Here is an 18,828-nt window from a genome sequence, read left to right as displayed (position 1 = left end):
TCCATTTTGTTTACATGTATATGCTTATATTTCTTTCCAAAAGACAACATCACATAGAAGTAAATAAGTTTATTTTTTTTAAAGAAGAGAAAAAAAAAACCCTTGAGCTGAGAAAAGTGAGTGAAGCTTTACAATTTTTCTTTTTAATTTCTGTTGGAAGTGCCATTTTAGATGAAATTCCTAGGCAGAAAATGGTCCATTGCCTCTTGACAGTTACCAACCAACCATTATTTGTATCTTTCACTTTCTAACCATTTCCTTTGTTCTTTTCCTAACAATGTGCAGTAAAAAAAAAAAATCACAGTACCAGCTGGTAAGAACTAAAACACTAATGATTACTTTTATCTTTTTTTTCCCCAACTGATTAGCCCTGGAGAAGCTTTGATGAGTTACCTCTTTGTATGTTTTTTTTTTTTTTTTAATTGATCTGAATTAGTCTGCCCCCGGAACCCGGATGATTAATTTACTTGGCATGAGGCCATTTCTCTTCCTGAAACGTGGGACAATATCATCATGTGCTTAGCAGCTCCCGTTTCATTCTAAGCTGTATTTCAGTGCCTGCAGAACCAGGACTACACGTGGTGTTTGGTGGTGGCTCACCACATTTGCCCCTTCTGCCTGGTATTGTTGACCTGCTGTTTTCTGTACTTCAGACTTGCATACTGAATATGGCACACATTTGACAGCACTGCATATGGGGTTGGTGAAGTTTGTGTGCTCTTGTTAGGACTGGATCTGAAGGGTTTTGCCTGTTAGGAGTACAGACGTATCTGTGCATTAAGAGCATTCTCCCTGGGGTCAAATGAACAATCGTGTCCACCTACGGGAACTAGAGGTTTGTATTCTCCCTCTGCCTTTATTTATCTTTTTTCTTTCCCTTCTGCATGGGTGTCCTGTCAAGTTACTGCGCTGAGTAGCCCACATAGCATTGAAAATCCTGCTGCGAGCAGAGCTGAGGAAGAAGGAAGCTCAGAGTTGTAATGCCAAGTGATGGTGGTGGATGGGCTTTTCGCTGGTGCAGGCCTGCTGCGGGCATGGTGCCTGTTCTCCAGGAAATACAGGACTTGCAAGTTTCTTGTGTGTCCAACTGCAGCATTAACCTCTTGTAGCAGGAGACAATTAAATTACATGTGAACTTTTTGCTTTACAAAGGCCCACAGAAGTCTCTTTTGGAAGTCATTAATGTGTTTTCTGTTAAATCAGGATCCCTGCTTGCAAAAAATCCTTTGATTTCTCATTCTCTGTATTGACAGCTGTTTTGCAGCTCCCGAAGTGACATTTCTGTATCTTTGAGTTAGCTCAGATGCATGCTGTGCATTTTATATGCAAGTTTGGGGCAGCTGGGTGGTAGCAAAGAAGACTAGCTCTTCTTAAACTATGAATTTTAAATCTTTTTTTTTTTACTTTTGAATGCCTTCATCTCGAATAAAACATGTTTCCTTTTTGTATACCTCGTATATTTATATCTTGTATATTTTCTACACTGAAGACCCTATGGAATGTGCAGATCTCTAGGTAGTTGTAAGTATGATATGGTTTTCCATAGAGCGGTATGCGCAGTCATCTATTAAGGAAAAAAAAAAAACACACAAAAAAACCCCCAACAACTAATGCTTACAGAGGAAATTAAGATTCTTTGCTTGCAGAATGCAAAATAAGAGTCCTTCTTTGTCACCTCAGTCATGTGCTTCAAGGAAGGAAGATTACCTCTGATAGCAACAAGGTCCTACCATGTCCCAACTGCTTTCACCTGCGACTTTTAACAGTGGCACCAGGTGGTACCTTGGCTGGTGTGGAGAAGAGTTCAATATATCGCTACTGGGACACCATGACTTTGTGAGCATGGATTGCAATTGATCCCGTTGTGTCTCTGTGTCAGCCTTGGTCCCGTGCGTGCAAGTGCTTTGCTAGACATCAGAAAGTGATCTACAAAGCAAATAGAGTTTAAACTAAAATGGAGCCAAGACCAATAAAAATGTCATGACATTTTTATGTCATTTTGATACATGCAAGCAAGGAAACAAGCATAGTAAAAGGAGAATACAAGTAGCAAATACATAGCTTGTGTGTTCTATGCTTCTGATTGTTTTGAATAAAACCATTATTTTAATACATAAATTGGTCCTTGGATGGCTTTTTTTTTTTTTCCCAAAAAAAACCTTAGGTGGTCTTTGGGTTTGTTTTCTTGTTTGGATGACCTTTTGCTCCTTAAAAAGAGGTTGAGAGACACTGCTTGAATCATGTTAACATTGCCATATTATGAGATTTTGTTTTTTTCCCCTCAGGAAACCCATTCAAGCTGTAATCAAAGCTGTAGCTGCTGATATTGTGTAAATACTGAAGAATCTCAAGTTTCACAGTGTTCCCTATGTAAAGAAAGGCTGGGAAGGGAGCAATTCCTGTCTTGCCCGTAGATAAAGATTTGAAAACTGAAATGAATTGTTTTCCTCATCTCTAGTGTATATTAGATTCCTGTAGATCTTGCCTGGTACTATTCAGGCACACACACAAAAAAAGACCAAAACTCATAAAATGCTCCTTACCTCAACAATTAATAGCTGTGTCATGTGCTAGATCTAGAGGGGCATTTGGTTTCTTCAGGTTATTTCTGTCTTTTTCTTTTGGGGTTCTAAGGCAGGTGAATGTTAGAAATACAAACTATTTCTTCTACTTCTGAGCAAATGATCACATCTGCTTAAAGAGGGTGAAACGTTGTCTGGGGAAGATTGGGAAGTTGGTGAAAACAGTTTCTGAAAATGTTTTTTATTTTCTTAGTAGGGGACTGTTTAGGTAGTTAGGGCTCACTTAGGTATTTACGGCTCATTTTGGTCTACCATGACTGAGGCTGAGGGGTGTAAAGTTTACATGTTTATGGAAACCATGAATTATAATTATTTGATTTTTTTTTTCTTTGTCCTCCGATTTGAGGGCATTTTTTCGGAGTGATGGAAAAAAATAATGGATAGCTCTCATGGAGGTAGGGTTGTTGTGTGTTGGCTTTTTTTTATTAAGGCTGTTAAAAGAGTCATGGCTCTAAATACCTGTGTCATTTAGTGCTGTCTCATGTATGGTGTGCAGTTTTGTTGATACAACAGAAGGGACTAATTCTTACACTGCTGTTTGCAGGAGGGTATGTAATGGGTTAAGAACTTTTAATGCAGGGTAAAACTGATGTAGCACAGACCCAAAAAACTTGAGCAAAGTGTCTTCTAAATCAACACCCTTTCATGCCTGTTAAACTGTGATAATTTTTCAGTATTTGTGAAGAGATCTGTATCTTCCATCCCTTCACAGCTCTAGCAAATGTAATGGTTAAGCTGCAAACTGTCAGACAGTTTTGTAGACACTAAAGGGATTATGTTAATCTAAAATAATTTGCTTTGTTTTATTACTATTTATTTAATATTTCTAATAGAAAAAAGCTACATAAGAAATTTTAATGTCTGGCCAGAAAGATAGCTGAACAGATTTTTAGGAGTTTTAAATCTTTGCTGTCAACCTTGTAAAGTAATGTAATCAACGTGTCATCCCCCTAAATAATAGGGGGAATTTAGTTCCTGGAGAAGTGAGCTGTAAGTTTTTCTTGCATACCGATCTAACAAGCAATGGGACTAAAAACCTTTGATTTCACTTCATGAAAAAAAGACTATTGTAACAGAGATTTATTTATTTATTTATTTATTTATTTATTTTTGTGCTCTGAGATTAATGAAGAAGCAGGAGCTGAGATCACAGTAGTGCCTGGCAGTGTTACTGTAGCTACATGCATGCATTACCAGCCTGCCTTACATTTCGCAAATGCTTATTTTCAAAGGCTTCTGCCTCTGTATGGGAAATTTCTCTGCAGGTTGCTTGGCATTAATTTGTCCTTAAACATTTGAATTCAAGAGCAAATTTCTGGAATACATTAATAGTTAAGTGGCTGCTAATTGGTGTTTTAAGATACCTAAAAGTAGTTCTCCGTATATTACTCTGTTACTAGTTGAACTGAAAACTGCATAAGTCTTATAAATGCGTGTTTGACAAGCAATTAGTCTGTCATGGAATCATGCTGGGAATGTACGAGTAGGAGAAAAAATGAAGTAATTTATTTAATTTGAGAATCAATGTCTGCAGACGCTGCGACTATTTTGCAAGTGAACCTTAATAGTGGAAGATTGTGCCATGTAAGTGAGGAGTCATCTAGATCCACCAGACTTTCAACTTTACTGTTGAATGTCTTAACACTTTTGTCCTAGTTTTATTTATTTATTTGTTTGTTTATATTTAAACAAACTGTTTTTAGCTGGTCCTGGAAGACGTGGGTTGCTGCAGTGCCAGTAGCACAGCACAGATGTCATGAAACAGAAATATTGTAGACAAATTATACATTACATAATTTGAGTCTGTATTTTCTGGTTTCCAAACTAAGCTAAATCTTACGTAAATATTCTTTATTATTGAGTAGTGATTAGGCAGTCTGTTGTCTATGGTTAGGGTAATTTGGAAACTGTCATATAAGATGTTTCACGTTGTTATGCCTTTCCAGTAAGAGCAATCTTATTCTATATACAGTACTTTTAGGAATTTTTTAAAATCATCTTGTGTCATGAGATTTCACCCATATTACATCTTTTTAATAATTACTGGGAGCTAGTATGTCATAACAATGAGCAATTTTAAAGCTGAACAAAAAGTATGTTGTCTTGAGGTAGCCATCCCCAACCTTTGCGTTTTAGTGTTGTCGTCCAAATTTACATAAAATAATTTGCAAAGGGGTAGAAATGTGGAAGTTCAGAACACGGATATTTTTCCAGGCATAGCCTTTGTTTTATCTGTCTCTCTTGCTGTTTAGCTTTTTTTTTTTTATTTATTAGAGAGTACCAAAATACTCTTTGATATCCAGCATAAGCTTTTGTTTCTGTTAAGTTAGAAGTTGTAAGAAGTTGTGATGTTAGTCACTAGAGCCAAGGTACATGTACGTGTCAGAAAGCAGCAGATATATCAGTCTGCTCCTCTCCCTGTATGCATGAATGGTTTTTGAGTGGTTGGTTTGGGGTAGGTTCTTTTCTTCTCTTACTGTTGAAAATAGTATTTTGGCTTGGACAGATCCTGATCAGTAAGATTCTTTATTAATATGTTCATGTTATTTATTTTCATTGCACTATAAAAACGCACCAAGTTGGGAATTTATTCTTGTGCTTTGTTTGTGGAATTATGCAGTGACAATATAAAATTAAAGGGCTGTGCAAAGTGTGAGGGTTTTTTCCCAGGATTGTAGAAGTATATCTAACTGTTGAAAGGCTTCCTAGTGCATGTCGGCATGTTGTAGGAACTACAGGAAAAAGTTTGTTGAAGCCACCAAAGAACTAGGGAGAAATGGGAAACCACATCTAGAGTGCTAATTGTAAACTATTTCAACGCGTGCTCTCTTGCTGATGAAGTGAATCATCTGTATGAATATATTCATGTGGAATTTTTTGATGAAATGTTAATTTTTTGCTTTATTAGCAATTCTATTGTTTCGCAGCTTTTCATGAAGTATATTTGTTGTAAAGAAAGCAAGCTGAAATAAAGCAGAATGCATAGAAGACATTTCATTGTAGTTCAATTACAGCTTTTGGTTAAATTTTAACCACGATGGGGACAAATGTTGGCATTCTGTGAAAACTGTGGGTGTAACTTCACGTCTAGCACTTTGGAAATACTTTGAGACTTGCAAAGCTGGGGAAATGCCAGCAAGTATAACACAAACTACAGGAAAAAGCTGACTTTCTTCTTTGCCTTGCAAAGCCTGCCAAAGATAACAAAGGTAGAGGTTGCCTCTGTTAATTTATTATGGGGACATAATTAGTAATTTTTAAAAATTACTAATTATTATTGCGTTCATTTAAAAATCCAAACTGAATAATACTTTTTACGACTTAAACCCAAACCAGTTTTAGTTGCTAAAATAACAGCTTCAAAATATCTGTTTGTGTAGGAAGGTGATAGTGTGTCTTGTCTGTAAAAGTATCTGGTCTGAAATAAGTTTTATTTGTGCAGAATGTTTTACAGAGCTTTGCATTTAGAATAACAGATCGCAGACTGGTGTGTAACAGGAAAGATTTGATATTTGCATGAAGCTGTATAAAAACCGTGTTCCTCTGCTTGGGAGTCTCGTAATACAGTCTTGGTGCAGAAGGAAGTGGTTGTATTACAGCTGATTTCAGTAAAGCTCTATTTTATTAATCCATATTGCCTGTGTTATTTGCCTAATACTTAAAGCATGTTTTTATCAGTGTCAATTACGAAGACTTTGCTGTTTGTTCCCAAATTTCCCATTTTTTATTGTTATAGTCTGATCATAGGAAAAGTCCACATATATTCTTACTTACTGTAGAGTTTCCTGAAGTCATGGTATTAGCAGGTCAGAACAAATGTTTCGACAGACATACATCTGCCATTACCTGTTTAAAAACCTAGTAATGCCAATATCAGTTCTGTTGAAAATGCCATCCAAATTTAGTTTTTGACAAATAGAGAGCTAGTAGAAGAACATTATTTCAAAATACTTATTGAAATGTGCAGATAGCAGAACTCTGTGAGTAGTTTTCATTGTAAGCAATACTTCCGTGTTCAAAAGGAACCAATCTTCATGCTGCTGCCATTTTGCTTTACTTTGTGTATTCCTTTGTCATACAATTTTATAGTTTGGATGAAATTTAAAACTCATTTTCATTTTTTTGTCCTTTCATGCATATTTTGTCTCACCGGTGCTCTTCTTTATCACTTACTTATTTCTTATTCCTCTCTGGATAACTTTTTTTTTAAGCATAACATTGTACTATCTGTTTGGAGTTTTATCATCTCTTTATTTTGTTTAAATACAAAATAAAGTAATGGATTTAAAATCTTTGGGATTAAGCAACTATAATTTATTACATGAAAGCAACAAAGTTAGATTAAGAATATTGCATTTCACAGGGAATATCACATTTAATCCAGATTAGGAGTAGAATTAATTGCAATGACCTTACAATTGTAAACATAATAGTATAAATAACCCTTTCTGTGCTGTGGGAATATCATAAAATACAAAATAAAAGAAATATTTTTTCCAGTGTATTTTAGATTGCTTAGTGAGGGCCTTTTAGTATATTTTATTTAACTTTTATTTAAAACAACAACAACAACAAACATTTAGTTTTTATAAATTCAAAAAATCTTGACTGATCCTCAAGCAGGATGGGTTGATTGCATGCAAGAATACTCATTGGTTTTTGCAAAAAACAACTGTTACCAATTTTTTATTCTACAGAACCCAAAACATTGCATTTGTTGTCTCTCCCTCTATAACGAGGTTTTGTATGTATGTTTTGGTGTTATATTCACCAGTGTTATCAGACTGAGAAATAAATAAATGCAGGATTAAATGATGAAAGGGTCAGTCAGGTATTAAGATAAGTTTTTGTTTGTTTTGTAGTGTGAAACAGCAAACCAACCATTTTTGTCATATTTCTAAATATAGTCCAGAAAACTACCAGTACGACATCCTCTGAGATAGTGATAGATAGAGCTGCCTTTGCTTCAGCTAACATAGGAAGCGGCATGGGAAAAACTTTCTGAATTTGTGGTTTGAGAGCAACTGTTTAGATATTAAGGAAGTCTTAAATACGTAATAGGAAGAAAAGGCAAAATGAGCAGGAAAGCCACAAAATGCAGAACTTTGTTCCTTTAGCTTACCATGCATTTTAAAACAAAAGCAAAATGTGAATCGTAACATTTGGGTAAGAATATTGCGTATTGAAGGACATAATAAATGAATCCTTTTATCAAAGAGAGCTTTAAGTGAGTTTCATAGCAAGAATTAAAGATATGGATCATGAGGCTATTGCATTGTTTAATGTGGAATAGAACAAAAAAGTAATTATGAGAAATCTTTTAGTGCCGGACTGACAGAATACCAGGGTATAGGAAGAAAATGCCCCCTGAGCAAGTTCCTCGGTTTTATTTCCCTGTGCCTTTCTCTGAAGCAGTAGATGCCGTTTGGTTGGCCACCCCTGGATTTTGGATTAAGTCACCTCTGCAGCAGTTCCTATTGCCCTGTGTCTGTGTCTCACTCGTGTGGTTTGTTTAATGTAAACCTCCTCAGTTTTTAGCTAAACCAATGTAAAGCTCTGTGTGGCCTTCATTAAGTAGACTGAAGTGGTCTTGTTGAATTTAATCAAACCTAAATAAAGCTTTTAAAATTCTGTGTGAGATGATTCATACATAAACTTGTACTGGTTGCATTAAGCTGATGTGGTTATTTATCTCAATGGAACTCGTGCAGCTTTTACATGTGCATGGCATTTACAGCTCTGTAACCCCTTTCTCTGCAAGTGTTGCTCTTCTAGCATGAACTTCTGCTTGAACTTGCTTTCTTTTGCTTAGAGATATGCTTTCTAGTACCCTGGTTTGATAAGTCATGCTTCCCAAGATCCATTTCACTCATCCAAGATACCCAGGTTGTTTCCAGAAGAGAATCTGTAATTTCTGCATATCAGGCTGTATCCTGCTCACTGCTGGTTTTCACTGAGGTAGAGGTTTGAATGTGGAAAATTTTTAAAGGATTTGTGTGTCTATGACAGGGTTTGTATCTGTTAGCCAAAACTGTTGTGTGGTATGGAGATTGGGAAGGAGAGGCGGTCCAGATTTGTCTGTAGAAGAAGCTCTTCTCCCACCTCGCCCTTTGGAAGGGCCTTCGGCTCTGCTCTTGTCTGGGCCTAGTTTTAGCTCTTCAGATAATTCATCTAAGTATCCCTTCTAAACACTGGAAATAAAACCTTCATCTGTACTTGAAGACGAAGGAATTCCCAGCCTTGTTTGTATATGCAGCCAGTATACGTAGACCTCTGCTTTTAAATAATATGATTGGCAAATCCACTCTATTTTCAAACTTAGTGATAACCACTGAGAACTTCAAGCTTAGGAGACAAGATTTTGTGCTGTCTTTAATACCACAGTTCATTCATAATTATTCATAGGAACCTTCTTGCCATCCAGCATGAGAGTCACCATAAGATATGCTTAATTGTTTTTAACAGATTAGTGCTAGAATTGTGTACTTGGAGAGAAGTCAACATTGTCTCATCAGCTTATTAAGAAATGGTGGTTCTTGTTTTTCTCCAACAATATTTTGTAATGGTTAAAAAGAAAAAAAGTCACATTTAGGCAGAGTGGACTAATCTATTTCAGCTGATAGCCTTTGAGGAAAGGCTTTATGCATCGCAGCATTCTTCAGGCATTTAAATATTTCCAGTGTGCAGAGCAATTTTCCACTTAAGATGAGCTTAACTCTTTAAATGAAGATAGCATTAGAACAGACAGAAAAAAACACTGAAGTTGCAGTACCCTGTAGTGGATACTAGTGGCTATGCGGAGTAAGGACAGAGTGGGCACGCAGTGCTGCTTCCCTTATAACGCTCTGAAGCTGAAGACATTTTCAGAGCCAGACATGGCATCTTTATTTAATAACCCATGAATAGATTTACTGCACCTGTTATTAAAACTGTTTCAAGGGAAATATATCTCTTTAATTACTGTATATTAGTCACACAGGCTGGTTTTGATGATCAAATGATCCCTGTTTGGAAAGACAAAAATTTAATATCTTTGAATGTTTGCTTAACCACAGAGACCTGATCCTCTCTCAAAGGGGACTGACACTGGGGAAGAAGAGTCTGGAACTGTCTTAATAACATGTTCATTTATTTTTATTTTTTCATTCACAACCTTCCTGCTATGAAACCATAAGGTGGATGGTTGTTCCCTTTTCTTTTCAGTGTCTACTTACAGATATCTTGTAAGAACATGGATATTTAATATTTATTCAATATCTACATGTGCACTGCCACCATTTGTCATCTATGTAATTTTAGTCTTCCATCTTGCTTAACAAACAGTGTCCAGACTCTTTATTTTTACTGTGTGGTTAGTAGAGGTCTTTCCATCAAAAAAGTACATAATGCTGCAGCTGTTTTTTTCTTCCTGCTGTGCCCCTTAAATGTCATCAAGTTTACAGAACTGAGGATGTGAACAAGTGAATTATTCATTTTTAAAGAAAATAGCTTGGAGCCTCTATCATATTTAGCCCCTCTGACTAGACATAGAAAAAAAATTGAGCTGCTTTAATCATTTGAGATTGAGGTACAGGCTTTGACAGAAGAAGTGTGGAAGTGCTGTGCTATATTTCTTCGTTACTGAAGCAGCTTCTTTTGCTCCAAGTAAAGAGACAGCTTCTGTTGTCAGCAGATGGTCATTGGTGTGTTAATCCTGTGGTACAAGAACCTGTATTTGCTCTTCATATCCTACAGATACAAAATAAAGGATATTTTTGTCTTTTAACCAAATTGTGTATGTTACTGAAGAGTATTGGGGTGGGGAGGGGAGATGCCAATTCAGAAAAACCCAAACAAACCAAAACCTCTCACTTCTTCCTGGAGACTTATTAGATGAACATGATCAAGAGCTATGTATGACTGCAAAAACCACAGTGATGATAAACAAGACACGTTAAAAAGAAACCACTGATTATTGCCATGCACAGCGGATAAACTGATTTAAAAAGTGTTCTGGTAGGAAGCTTTGTTTTCACTGTAATTTGATGCAGTCTTATGGGTAACTGCTGTAGTTTATAGATACCTGCAGCCCTTCTGCTTGTCTGCTTTTTCTGCTGTCATTAGCGTAATATTTTATCTAAATGAATGACAAGTCTTATTGCAGTATCATAGTTACTTCACTGAGTTAAGTAGTAGTGCATTTTTGACTTAATTATTAAATCTTATTTATTAACGGAAATTGTAAAAATTCATGCTTATGTATTCGGAGAAAAAGGATCGGGTTTAAATCTGGATTTAGTCTACTTTTGTATTTATTGGGCGTTTCTTATTTAAGCCACATTTTTTAATGTTAATTTGTAAAAATGATGACAGATTATGACAGTCTGTAGTTCAGTTACAGTATTCGATTTCATCCTCCTGGAGTAGTAAATAGTCTATGAGCTTCTAAATTTTATCTGTCTTCATCAAGGACCAAACACTTATTCACCAGATATACTGGCCAGCTGTTCAGGCATAGCTGACATATTATAAGAATGGATATTAGTGATAGTAGAAATTGTGGCAGTAGAAATACAGGAATTGGTGGTACAGCAGTAATAGAAAATCAGTGAGATGCTACAAGCTCTCTTCAATGTCACCCTCAAGCCTACCAAATACATACAAAAAAACAATGAAAACTGTGAAAACAATAGTGATTATAAAGATTATCAAAACTCAAAATTAGCATTTCAAACTCTTTTTTTTTTTTTTTAACATAATTTTTCTCATTCCTTGTCAAATTCCCTCCAGTGCTATTCCTCTTTACCTGCCCATTGCTTGGCCCTGCTTAAAAGCCTTAAGTTAGGTGGGGTTCTGACATCTCTACTCCCATATCTTCCAACAATAATCAGAACAGAATTGAAACAGCTGAGTAGTGAAATGTGTAAGCCATCGTTGCTAGCTCACGTGGTATCACTTTCACTGCACCTCAAGTCTGAAAAATCCTAGCATCAAGGAGATTGTGGAACCTTTTTTTGTGGTATAAAACAGTCTGTAAGATGTCTTCTAAGTACTGTTGAAGAGAGTCTTACCTGCTTTCCAACTTCTTCACTCTTCCTGACTTTGTATAAGCTTTGATTGATATATAAATGTACATAGTGCCAGATGTGCTGGAAATGCATTAAAGCTTTCCACAAAGTAGAATGGCGCTATGCTGGAACAGGCTGAGAAGACAATTTTGTCAGAAGTGGGTTTTTGGACTTGAAACTGGGGTATGTTGTGTGGCTATTCTAAACAAAAGACATTTTAATATCATAATTTTATTACAATATTTTTATAGGTAATACCTCTGTAATTTCAAATAAGAGGCCTAATTTGGATGCAACTCGCCAGGTTTGGGCCCAGGCTCACACCTACACTTAAGTAATATATTGTTTATTTTGATAATCTAATGGGACGATACCTAGCTGCATAATCTGTATTTAAAAATATTTCCTTGTCTGTGTGAAGATTGTTTGAATTTCGGGGGGTTAATTTATATTTCTGTGAGTCCCTGGCACATGGTTACACTTCAGAGGCTAGACTAGAAGACTTCGGACTTGCAACATTGGTGCCTGTGCAGCTGAGCAGGCTTATAGGTTTGTGCAGGCCCGATACTTCTGGGAAACATGAGAATTTCTGTGAAGATACTTGTCTGTGCACAGTTAGCTTGATGTGTCTGAAAGCTGCATTTTTAACACTTCGTACACTTCCTACGTATGGTAGATTTACTGGGCACAGGCCATGAACTCGATTCCTGTGCATCACACCTGGGAAATCCATCACACAGACATAGGAGCCTGAGCATCAGTTCACGTTCATTTTCACCTAGATATGTTTTTTATTTTAAGAGGGTACTTCAATGGCAATATCGTTTACCAAGAATATTCACTTAGTGGAGAACATTTTACAACATATTTTAAAGCGAGTTAATCACTTCTTAAAACATACTATAGGAATCCTTCTGATTTATTGTTATTCCTCTGTGTGTTTGATTGAAAACTTTTTTTTTTCCTTTTAGGCAGCTATAAATGGTGTAATACCACAAGAAAACGGCATTCTGCAAAGGTAAGCACAGAGCGATGGAGTAGTACATGCAGAGAATGTTGCTATGTAATGGTTACGGTTTTGTTCCTGAATCCTTAGATGGTGATGTACTTCCCCTTTTAAAGCAGTTTCTTGAGCCACAAATTCAATTCCTGGCAAGGCTGATTTAAACATTATTTTTTTTTCCCCCATACTGGTGGAGAACCAGCTCAAATGCCTATTCAAATTAGTTTATTTTAAATTCATTTGTTGTTAGGTCATTCTGTAGGATTGTTCCTTTACTAGGTCTGGATGTTGGTGTGCTTTCTAGGACTTTGTCTTCAGACTTCAGTGCTTTCTAGTCTTTTCAGGACTTTATTTTTTTTATTTTTTTTTCTTCCTCTAAATGTGTAAAAATTTGCAGGGCAAATATAAAGATATGCCTGGCTAAGTATTTTCTTTTTCCTTATGCGTTTTGAAGGATATCAGTATTCCATATACCGCTGGCCAAAAAAAAGCTTGTGTATTTATTATAAGTGAATTACATCCAGCAGATATTATGCTAGATAAAGCAAGGTTGCTCCCTTCTAAAAGTAGCTTTACTGACCATCTTTCAGCTTCTGAATTAAATTTTGGCTTGTATACTGATGCCTGCATATCTTGAAGTCACTGACACACGATAGCCTAAGTGCTGATGAGGCAATTGAAAACAGCAGAACAAGAATTGAGCTACTTGGGAGAGGCAGTAAAATAGCGTTTTAAATGTTGTTGAAGGAAATACTCAATGTACTGTTTTTAAAAGGTTTGTTTTGATGATTAAAGAAGATACATCATGTAGGTAAAGTGGTGTTTTGGCATATATGTCAATACTCACTAAAGCTATCAAAAATAGAGTTGTTTTTTTAATTCAAGATAAAACTTTATTTGCTCAGTAAAGTTACTAGGTGTTTATTTGTGGCTAGGTCTGCATAGTCCAATTCAGAACAAGACTCTGTGTCAAGCACTATTTCTACCTATTAACATAAGCAGAGACACAAAAACAGGATTTATGTTAGTAAGTCCTGACCTCAAAGCATTTATATTCAAAATACCGGAATGCTTGCAAGCATTTTGTCAGGGGGAAGGAGCTAGGGGGCAGTTATACCCAACTTTGATAACAAGCATGTCCAGTGTCCACTTACAGCTTTCTTCAGTACTAATTTATTCATTTTTAGAAATGATTAGACAATAAAGGGTGTCACAAGTAGTCTTTTTTCTTTCTTTTTTTTTTTTTTTTTTTTTTTTAATTTTAAAGCAAGAAGTTTAAAAGGAGACCTGAAAGGGTAAGAAGCCTAGTTTCCAGTGGTTTTCAGATGAGGTTAATTTACTGACATGAAGCTTTTTATGTTCCACTAGAGGTTGCCAGTCAGACATGTAAAATGCTTTCTGTAATGGAATCAAATATAATTAATACAACTGGACTTGAAGCAAGTTAATATATTGAGGGGAAAAAATACATTTTGTTTTATAATTCAATGGTGTTGACTGAAAAAAACAAATACCTGAGAATCAGGATATTCTTTGCTTCTTAGGTCTTTTAACAAAATGGTTATATTACTTAATTCATTGTTGGATGTCAGATTTAAACAAAAAAACAAACAAACAAAAAACCCCAAACATATTGCTTGTTGTTTATACCTTTTTAAAGCCTGAAAATAAGACTGTTTCCTCTACTCTTTAATCCTCTGAAGTGAGTCTTTGACCTGTGGGCATGGGTGTTTGTAGCTGGGAATTCATCCTTTTGAGCCTGCTGATGTGAGAAGTGGAGGAGCCACATGTTTTACAAGCATAATATGTTTTTCTTTTTCAAATGATGTGATTTGCAATAGCTTGGTACTGTTTATGCATGGTTCTGTGACGTGGGTGCCACCCATATTCACGCTTTTTAAAATTTCAGTCCTCCTCTAGATGTCAGGTTTGATTTGTTGAAGAAACATTTCCATTGAGAAATCTCATAGTATCTTCAGGAAAGGGAGTCTTTTAAATAAGTTCTGTTCAGGAATGGAAATGAGGCAACTTGCATCTCAGCATTTCCTAAATCCTTCTTTGCACAGCTCCCATTCTTTCAGTGCATACATTTTATTAGCTCACATCCTCCCTCATGATATCCTGTAACTGCCCAGGACAGATAATCTAAACAGGGAGCACTGTGTTCCTGGTAAGGACATCTACAATGCAAAGCTCTAGGCTTGCTGTGTGAAGTATCTTGTCATTAAAATATAAGTTCAGTACATCGTAATTTTCTTTGGCCTGGAGTAATGTTCCTTAAATTTCATGTTTTGTTACCTTTCGTTTCTAATCTCATTTACATCTTAAAGAGAGGCTCACTGAGGAGGACAAGGTGTGCTTCTGGGTAGTGAGGGTTTCCCAGTTTATTCTGTTGTTTATTTCAATTTTTTCTGATTCTTATTTCCATGTGGTACTAGCCTGATGATGTAGAAAACTGGTGGTTGCCATGGTGCAAGTTTTTATATGGTCATAGCACTCCTGGAACAGGAAATAATGCTGCTTCTCAAGATAAATCCGATGTTAATTACACAGTGAACTTTAGACTAAAAGTGGCTTAAATGCCTGTTTGTCATTTAAACTGTTCTTCTATAGCACTTCTGAGTCACTGAAATATTAATGTTGTTAATATGAAAGTTAATTTCTTATTATTAGTAAAACAGTACTTTCAGATATGACAATGTAGTTTATTCAAGAGGCATATGCTGTGGACCATAGTAAGTGAATAACACTGTTCATTTTACTTTGCTAATCTTTGTTTAAACATTATCAAGCTATTTTATTCAAACCTTCTTATCTGCATATGTTTCAGTGAGTATGGTGGAGAGACTTTACAAGGACCAGCGTACGGCCCCACAAGTCATTCTGCAGCAGGTTCTTCAACTCCTTCCTCATCCTCAGCATTTCGCCACGTAGTGCCATCTAGACAAATAGTGGAAAGACAACCTCGAATGCTTGACTTCAGGGTTGAGTACAGAGACAGAAATGTGGATGTAGTACTTGAAGACAGCTCCACAGTTGGTAAGGATGTGTAAAAATGACATAAGAATTTTACCAGAGAAGTTTCTAAAACAAAAATGAACAAAAAACACGCAGCCCCCAAAATCCAAACCCTAAAACAAACAAAAAACAACAAAACCCCAACCAACCAACCAAAAAAACAAAACAAAAACAACCCCCTCCAAAATATCTCCCCAAAAATGCAGCCTCCACAGGTCCTAACCATTTTCAAATCTCTTTGCAGCTTTAAAAATGCAAAATTTCACTAATCCTTTGTAAAGGTTAGTGATCTATCAAATATTTATCTTGAAATATGGTTGTCTTATGGACTTGCTTCAGAAACAAAATGAAGATTACTGATTAAGTTGACGCATGAAAGTGTAATTTGCAGTAGGATTAGTGTGGATGCAGTCCGTTAATAAGCAGATGATCTTGGCACTTCCTTTTTGAATCTCTATAGCATCATCCTTTTCTGCATAGGATTAGTGACAAAATTCATAGGAATTCTTGCAAGTACGAAGACCATTGTTACATCCTTTTAAAAATTTTTATTTGGCTCTTTTGGGGCAGTTAAGATTCCTTTTATCAGATTCTTTTTGTCTTCATTCTAAATCTGATGCATTTTATACAAGTATATTAGAAATATGCTGTTTTTACCATTGCAGAGCATGTTATTTTTGATACTCACCAAGCTGAATTAATTTTCTAAGGAAATTAAATTACTAAGGAGAAAAAGTTTTTCTGAAGACAGTATACAGATCAAAACAAAGAAATAGTTGATTAAAAAACTTGCAGAGCTGTAGCCTTATGTCTGTGATGAAATTTGGAAATTGAAACTTTTTGGTCCTTATTTTTCTTCTCTGCATTTGATTTGGTATTGGATGGTGCCACCTAGTGGTGATTAGTTTGAATTCTTGATTAGTGTTCTGTCTTTTCACTGCACTGCACTGAGTTATGTCCATGCAGAGTAGATACACAAGTGGCCAAATCAGAATTGTGCAGCTGTAGTAATTTTTTTCTTATAAACTTCTTTCAGGTATGGATGATTAAGGAACAGTCAGAAGGTAGTCAGTGTAAGACTTTTGTCTGTTTCTTGGAATATGAAGGTCAAACACAGCCTTGTGTTTGACAAATAGTAGGATTTCAGCTATGGACTTAAGGAAAGCAGCTTTTGGCTTTTTCAAAGAACTGCTTGGCAGAATCCCAGGAGAAACTGTCTTGAAGGGCAAAAGGGCTTAAGGGAGATGTTGATCTTCAAGGACAACTTCAAAGCACCAAAACAGTCCATACCCACATGCAAAAAGGGGAGCAAATGTGGCAGAAGGCCAGCACAGAAGAACAAAGCTTCTGACTAAGCTAAATGCAAAAGAAAGTACAACAAAGGTATAAGGTAGTGATGGGTTATCCAGAAGGAATACAGACTTGGCAGAGTATGCAGGTTTGGAGCTAAAGGAAAACCAAAGGTCAGGCAGAGCTGAAAGCACTAAGAGATAAAAAAGGGCTTCTGTAAGTACCCAGTACAGTCAGCATTAAAAGAAAAGCTCAGGAAGATGGGAACTTGCAGTTCAATGGCAATCTCTGAATTCAGGGTGTGGAAAGATTATGCAGCAGAATCTTCCTGGGAGCCATTTCTTAGCACAGGAAGGAAAAACAAAACAAAACCAATCAACCAACCAACCAACCAAAAAAAAACAGGTGATCCAAGGCCAGCCTGGATTTGGTAAGGGTAAATTATGCCTAATCGTATTGCCTTTTATGATGTGATAACTGGCTCTGTGGACAAGGGGAGAACTGGATGTTACTTTCTCTGGTAAGGCCTTTTCTATACTCTGCTGTAGTATTCTTATAGTCATGTTCTTGAGATGAGGACAGGGTAAGTGAGCTTATAAGGTAGGCAGATATTTGCCTGAACTGCCAGGCTCAAAGTCTGACTGGTGAACAGTTGCTAATGTAGTGTCCCTCGGGGTCTGATCCTGGGGCCAGTGTTGCTTGATGTCTTTATTAAAAACCTGCTTGTCAAGAAGAGCACTCCTGGCAAGTTCACAGGCAGTAGCACATCAGAGAAAGTGGCTGATGTTCTGGAGGGCAATTCTGCTATCAAGAGAGACCTGGACAGCCTGGAGAAATAGACTGACAAGAGCCTTATGAAGCTCAGCGAAAACAAATAAGAAGTTCTGCATCTGGGGCAGGATAACTCCGTGTTATACCGTCTGGTAACTGGCTGGGGATTAATAGGCCAGAAAGAAACTTTGTGGGGAGAGGAAAAGAAAAAAAAGAGTCAGATCTGGAGGCTCATCAGTAGTGCACTCTTGCAGTGAAGAAGGCCAGCTGCATCCTAGGCTGTGTTAGCAAGAATATAGCCAGTGGATCCAGCGGAATAATTTTTCTGACCTATTCAGCACTTGTGAGACTGTGTCTGGAGCAATGCATCCAATTCAGGGGTCCCCAGTACAAGAAGGATGTTGAAGTAGTGGAGTGAGTCCAGCAGTAGTCAGCAAGATAGTCAGGGGACTTGAGCACAAGGTGACATACAAGTAGAGGCGAAGAGAATTGGAGTTGTTCAACCTGGAGGAGAGGAGGGGAGAGGTAGAGACCTTATTACAGTCTATAACTGTCTGATGGAAGGACACAGAGAAGATGGAGCCGGACTCTTCTTGGAGGAGCATAGTGATAAGATGAGAAGCAAAGGACACAGATTGGAACATCGAAAATTTCCATTAGATATGAGGAATGTATTTGTTTATTTTAATTATGAGGGTGGTCAAGTACTGCAGCAGGTTGGCCAGAGAAGCTGTTGAGCCTCCATCCTTAGAAGTGTTCAAGAGTCAGCTGGTCAAAACCTTGACTAAACTGGTCTCGTTAGACCTTTGAACTTCTTTGAGTTGGCCTTGGTCTACGTGACCTCCTGAGGTACCTTCAGCCTGAATTATTTTGTGCCTGTAATAGCTACAGGAAGAAGACAGCATTAAAATTTGCAAAACACTCAAAAAGCTGTCAGACCAGTCAAACTGTGTGAACGCTCTAGTTCCCTGTGTCAGGATTATTGATCGTGGATTTGTGAATGCACACCACCTTTATTGCTGGCAAGGTGCATTGCTTCAGATAGCATGCAACTGCAGATGTGTGGATAGCACATGCAGTGTAGAACTACTGAAATAATGTCCAAATTGCCAAATCC

The 18,828-nt window shown here is 36.8% G+C and overlaps 1 protein-coding gene across 1 annotated transcript in view; it reads left to right on the top strand.

Annotated features, from left to right (window-relative positions):
* The window catches only part of FAF1 (Fas associated factor 1), a 161,281-nt gene that overhangs the window by 19,621 nt on the left and 122,832 nt on the right, over window positions 1-18,828 (top strand). The window contains exons 3-4 of the mRNA XM_035537385.2: window positions 12,601-12,647; window positions 15,463-15,671. Of these exons, the coding sequence (XP_035393278.1) occupies window positions 12,601-12,647; window positions 15,463-15,671 (256 nt within the window). The remainder of the gene's footprint in view (window positions 1-12,600; window positions 12,648-15,462; window positions 15,672-18,828) is intronic.

The sequence above is a fragment of the Cygnus atratus genome, chromosome 8 (assembly GCF_013377495.2).
Source record: "Cygnus atratus isolate AKBS03 ecotype Queensland, Australia chromosome 8, CAtr_DNAZoo_HiC_assembly, whole genome shotgun sequence".
NCBI lineage: Eukaryota > Metazoa > Chordata > Aves > Anseriformes > Anatidae > Cygnus > Cygnus atratus.
Note: the sequence above shows the minus strand (reverse complement) of the source record. Positions and strands in the feature narration are given on the sequence as shown.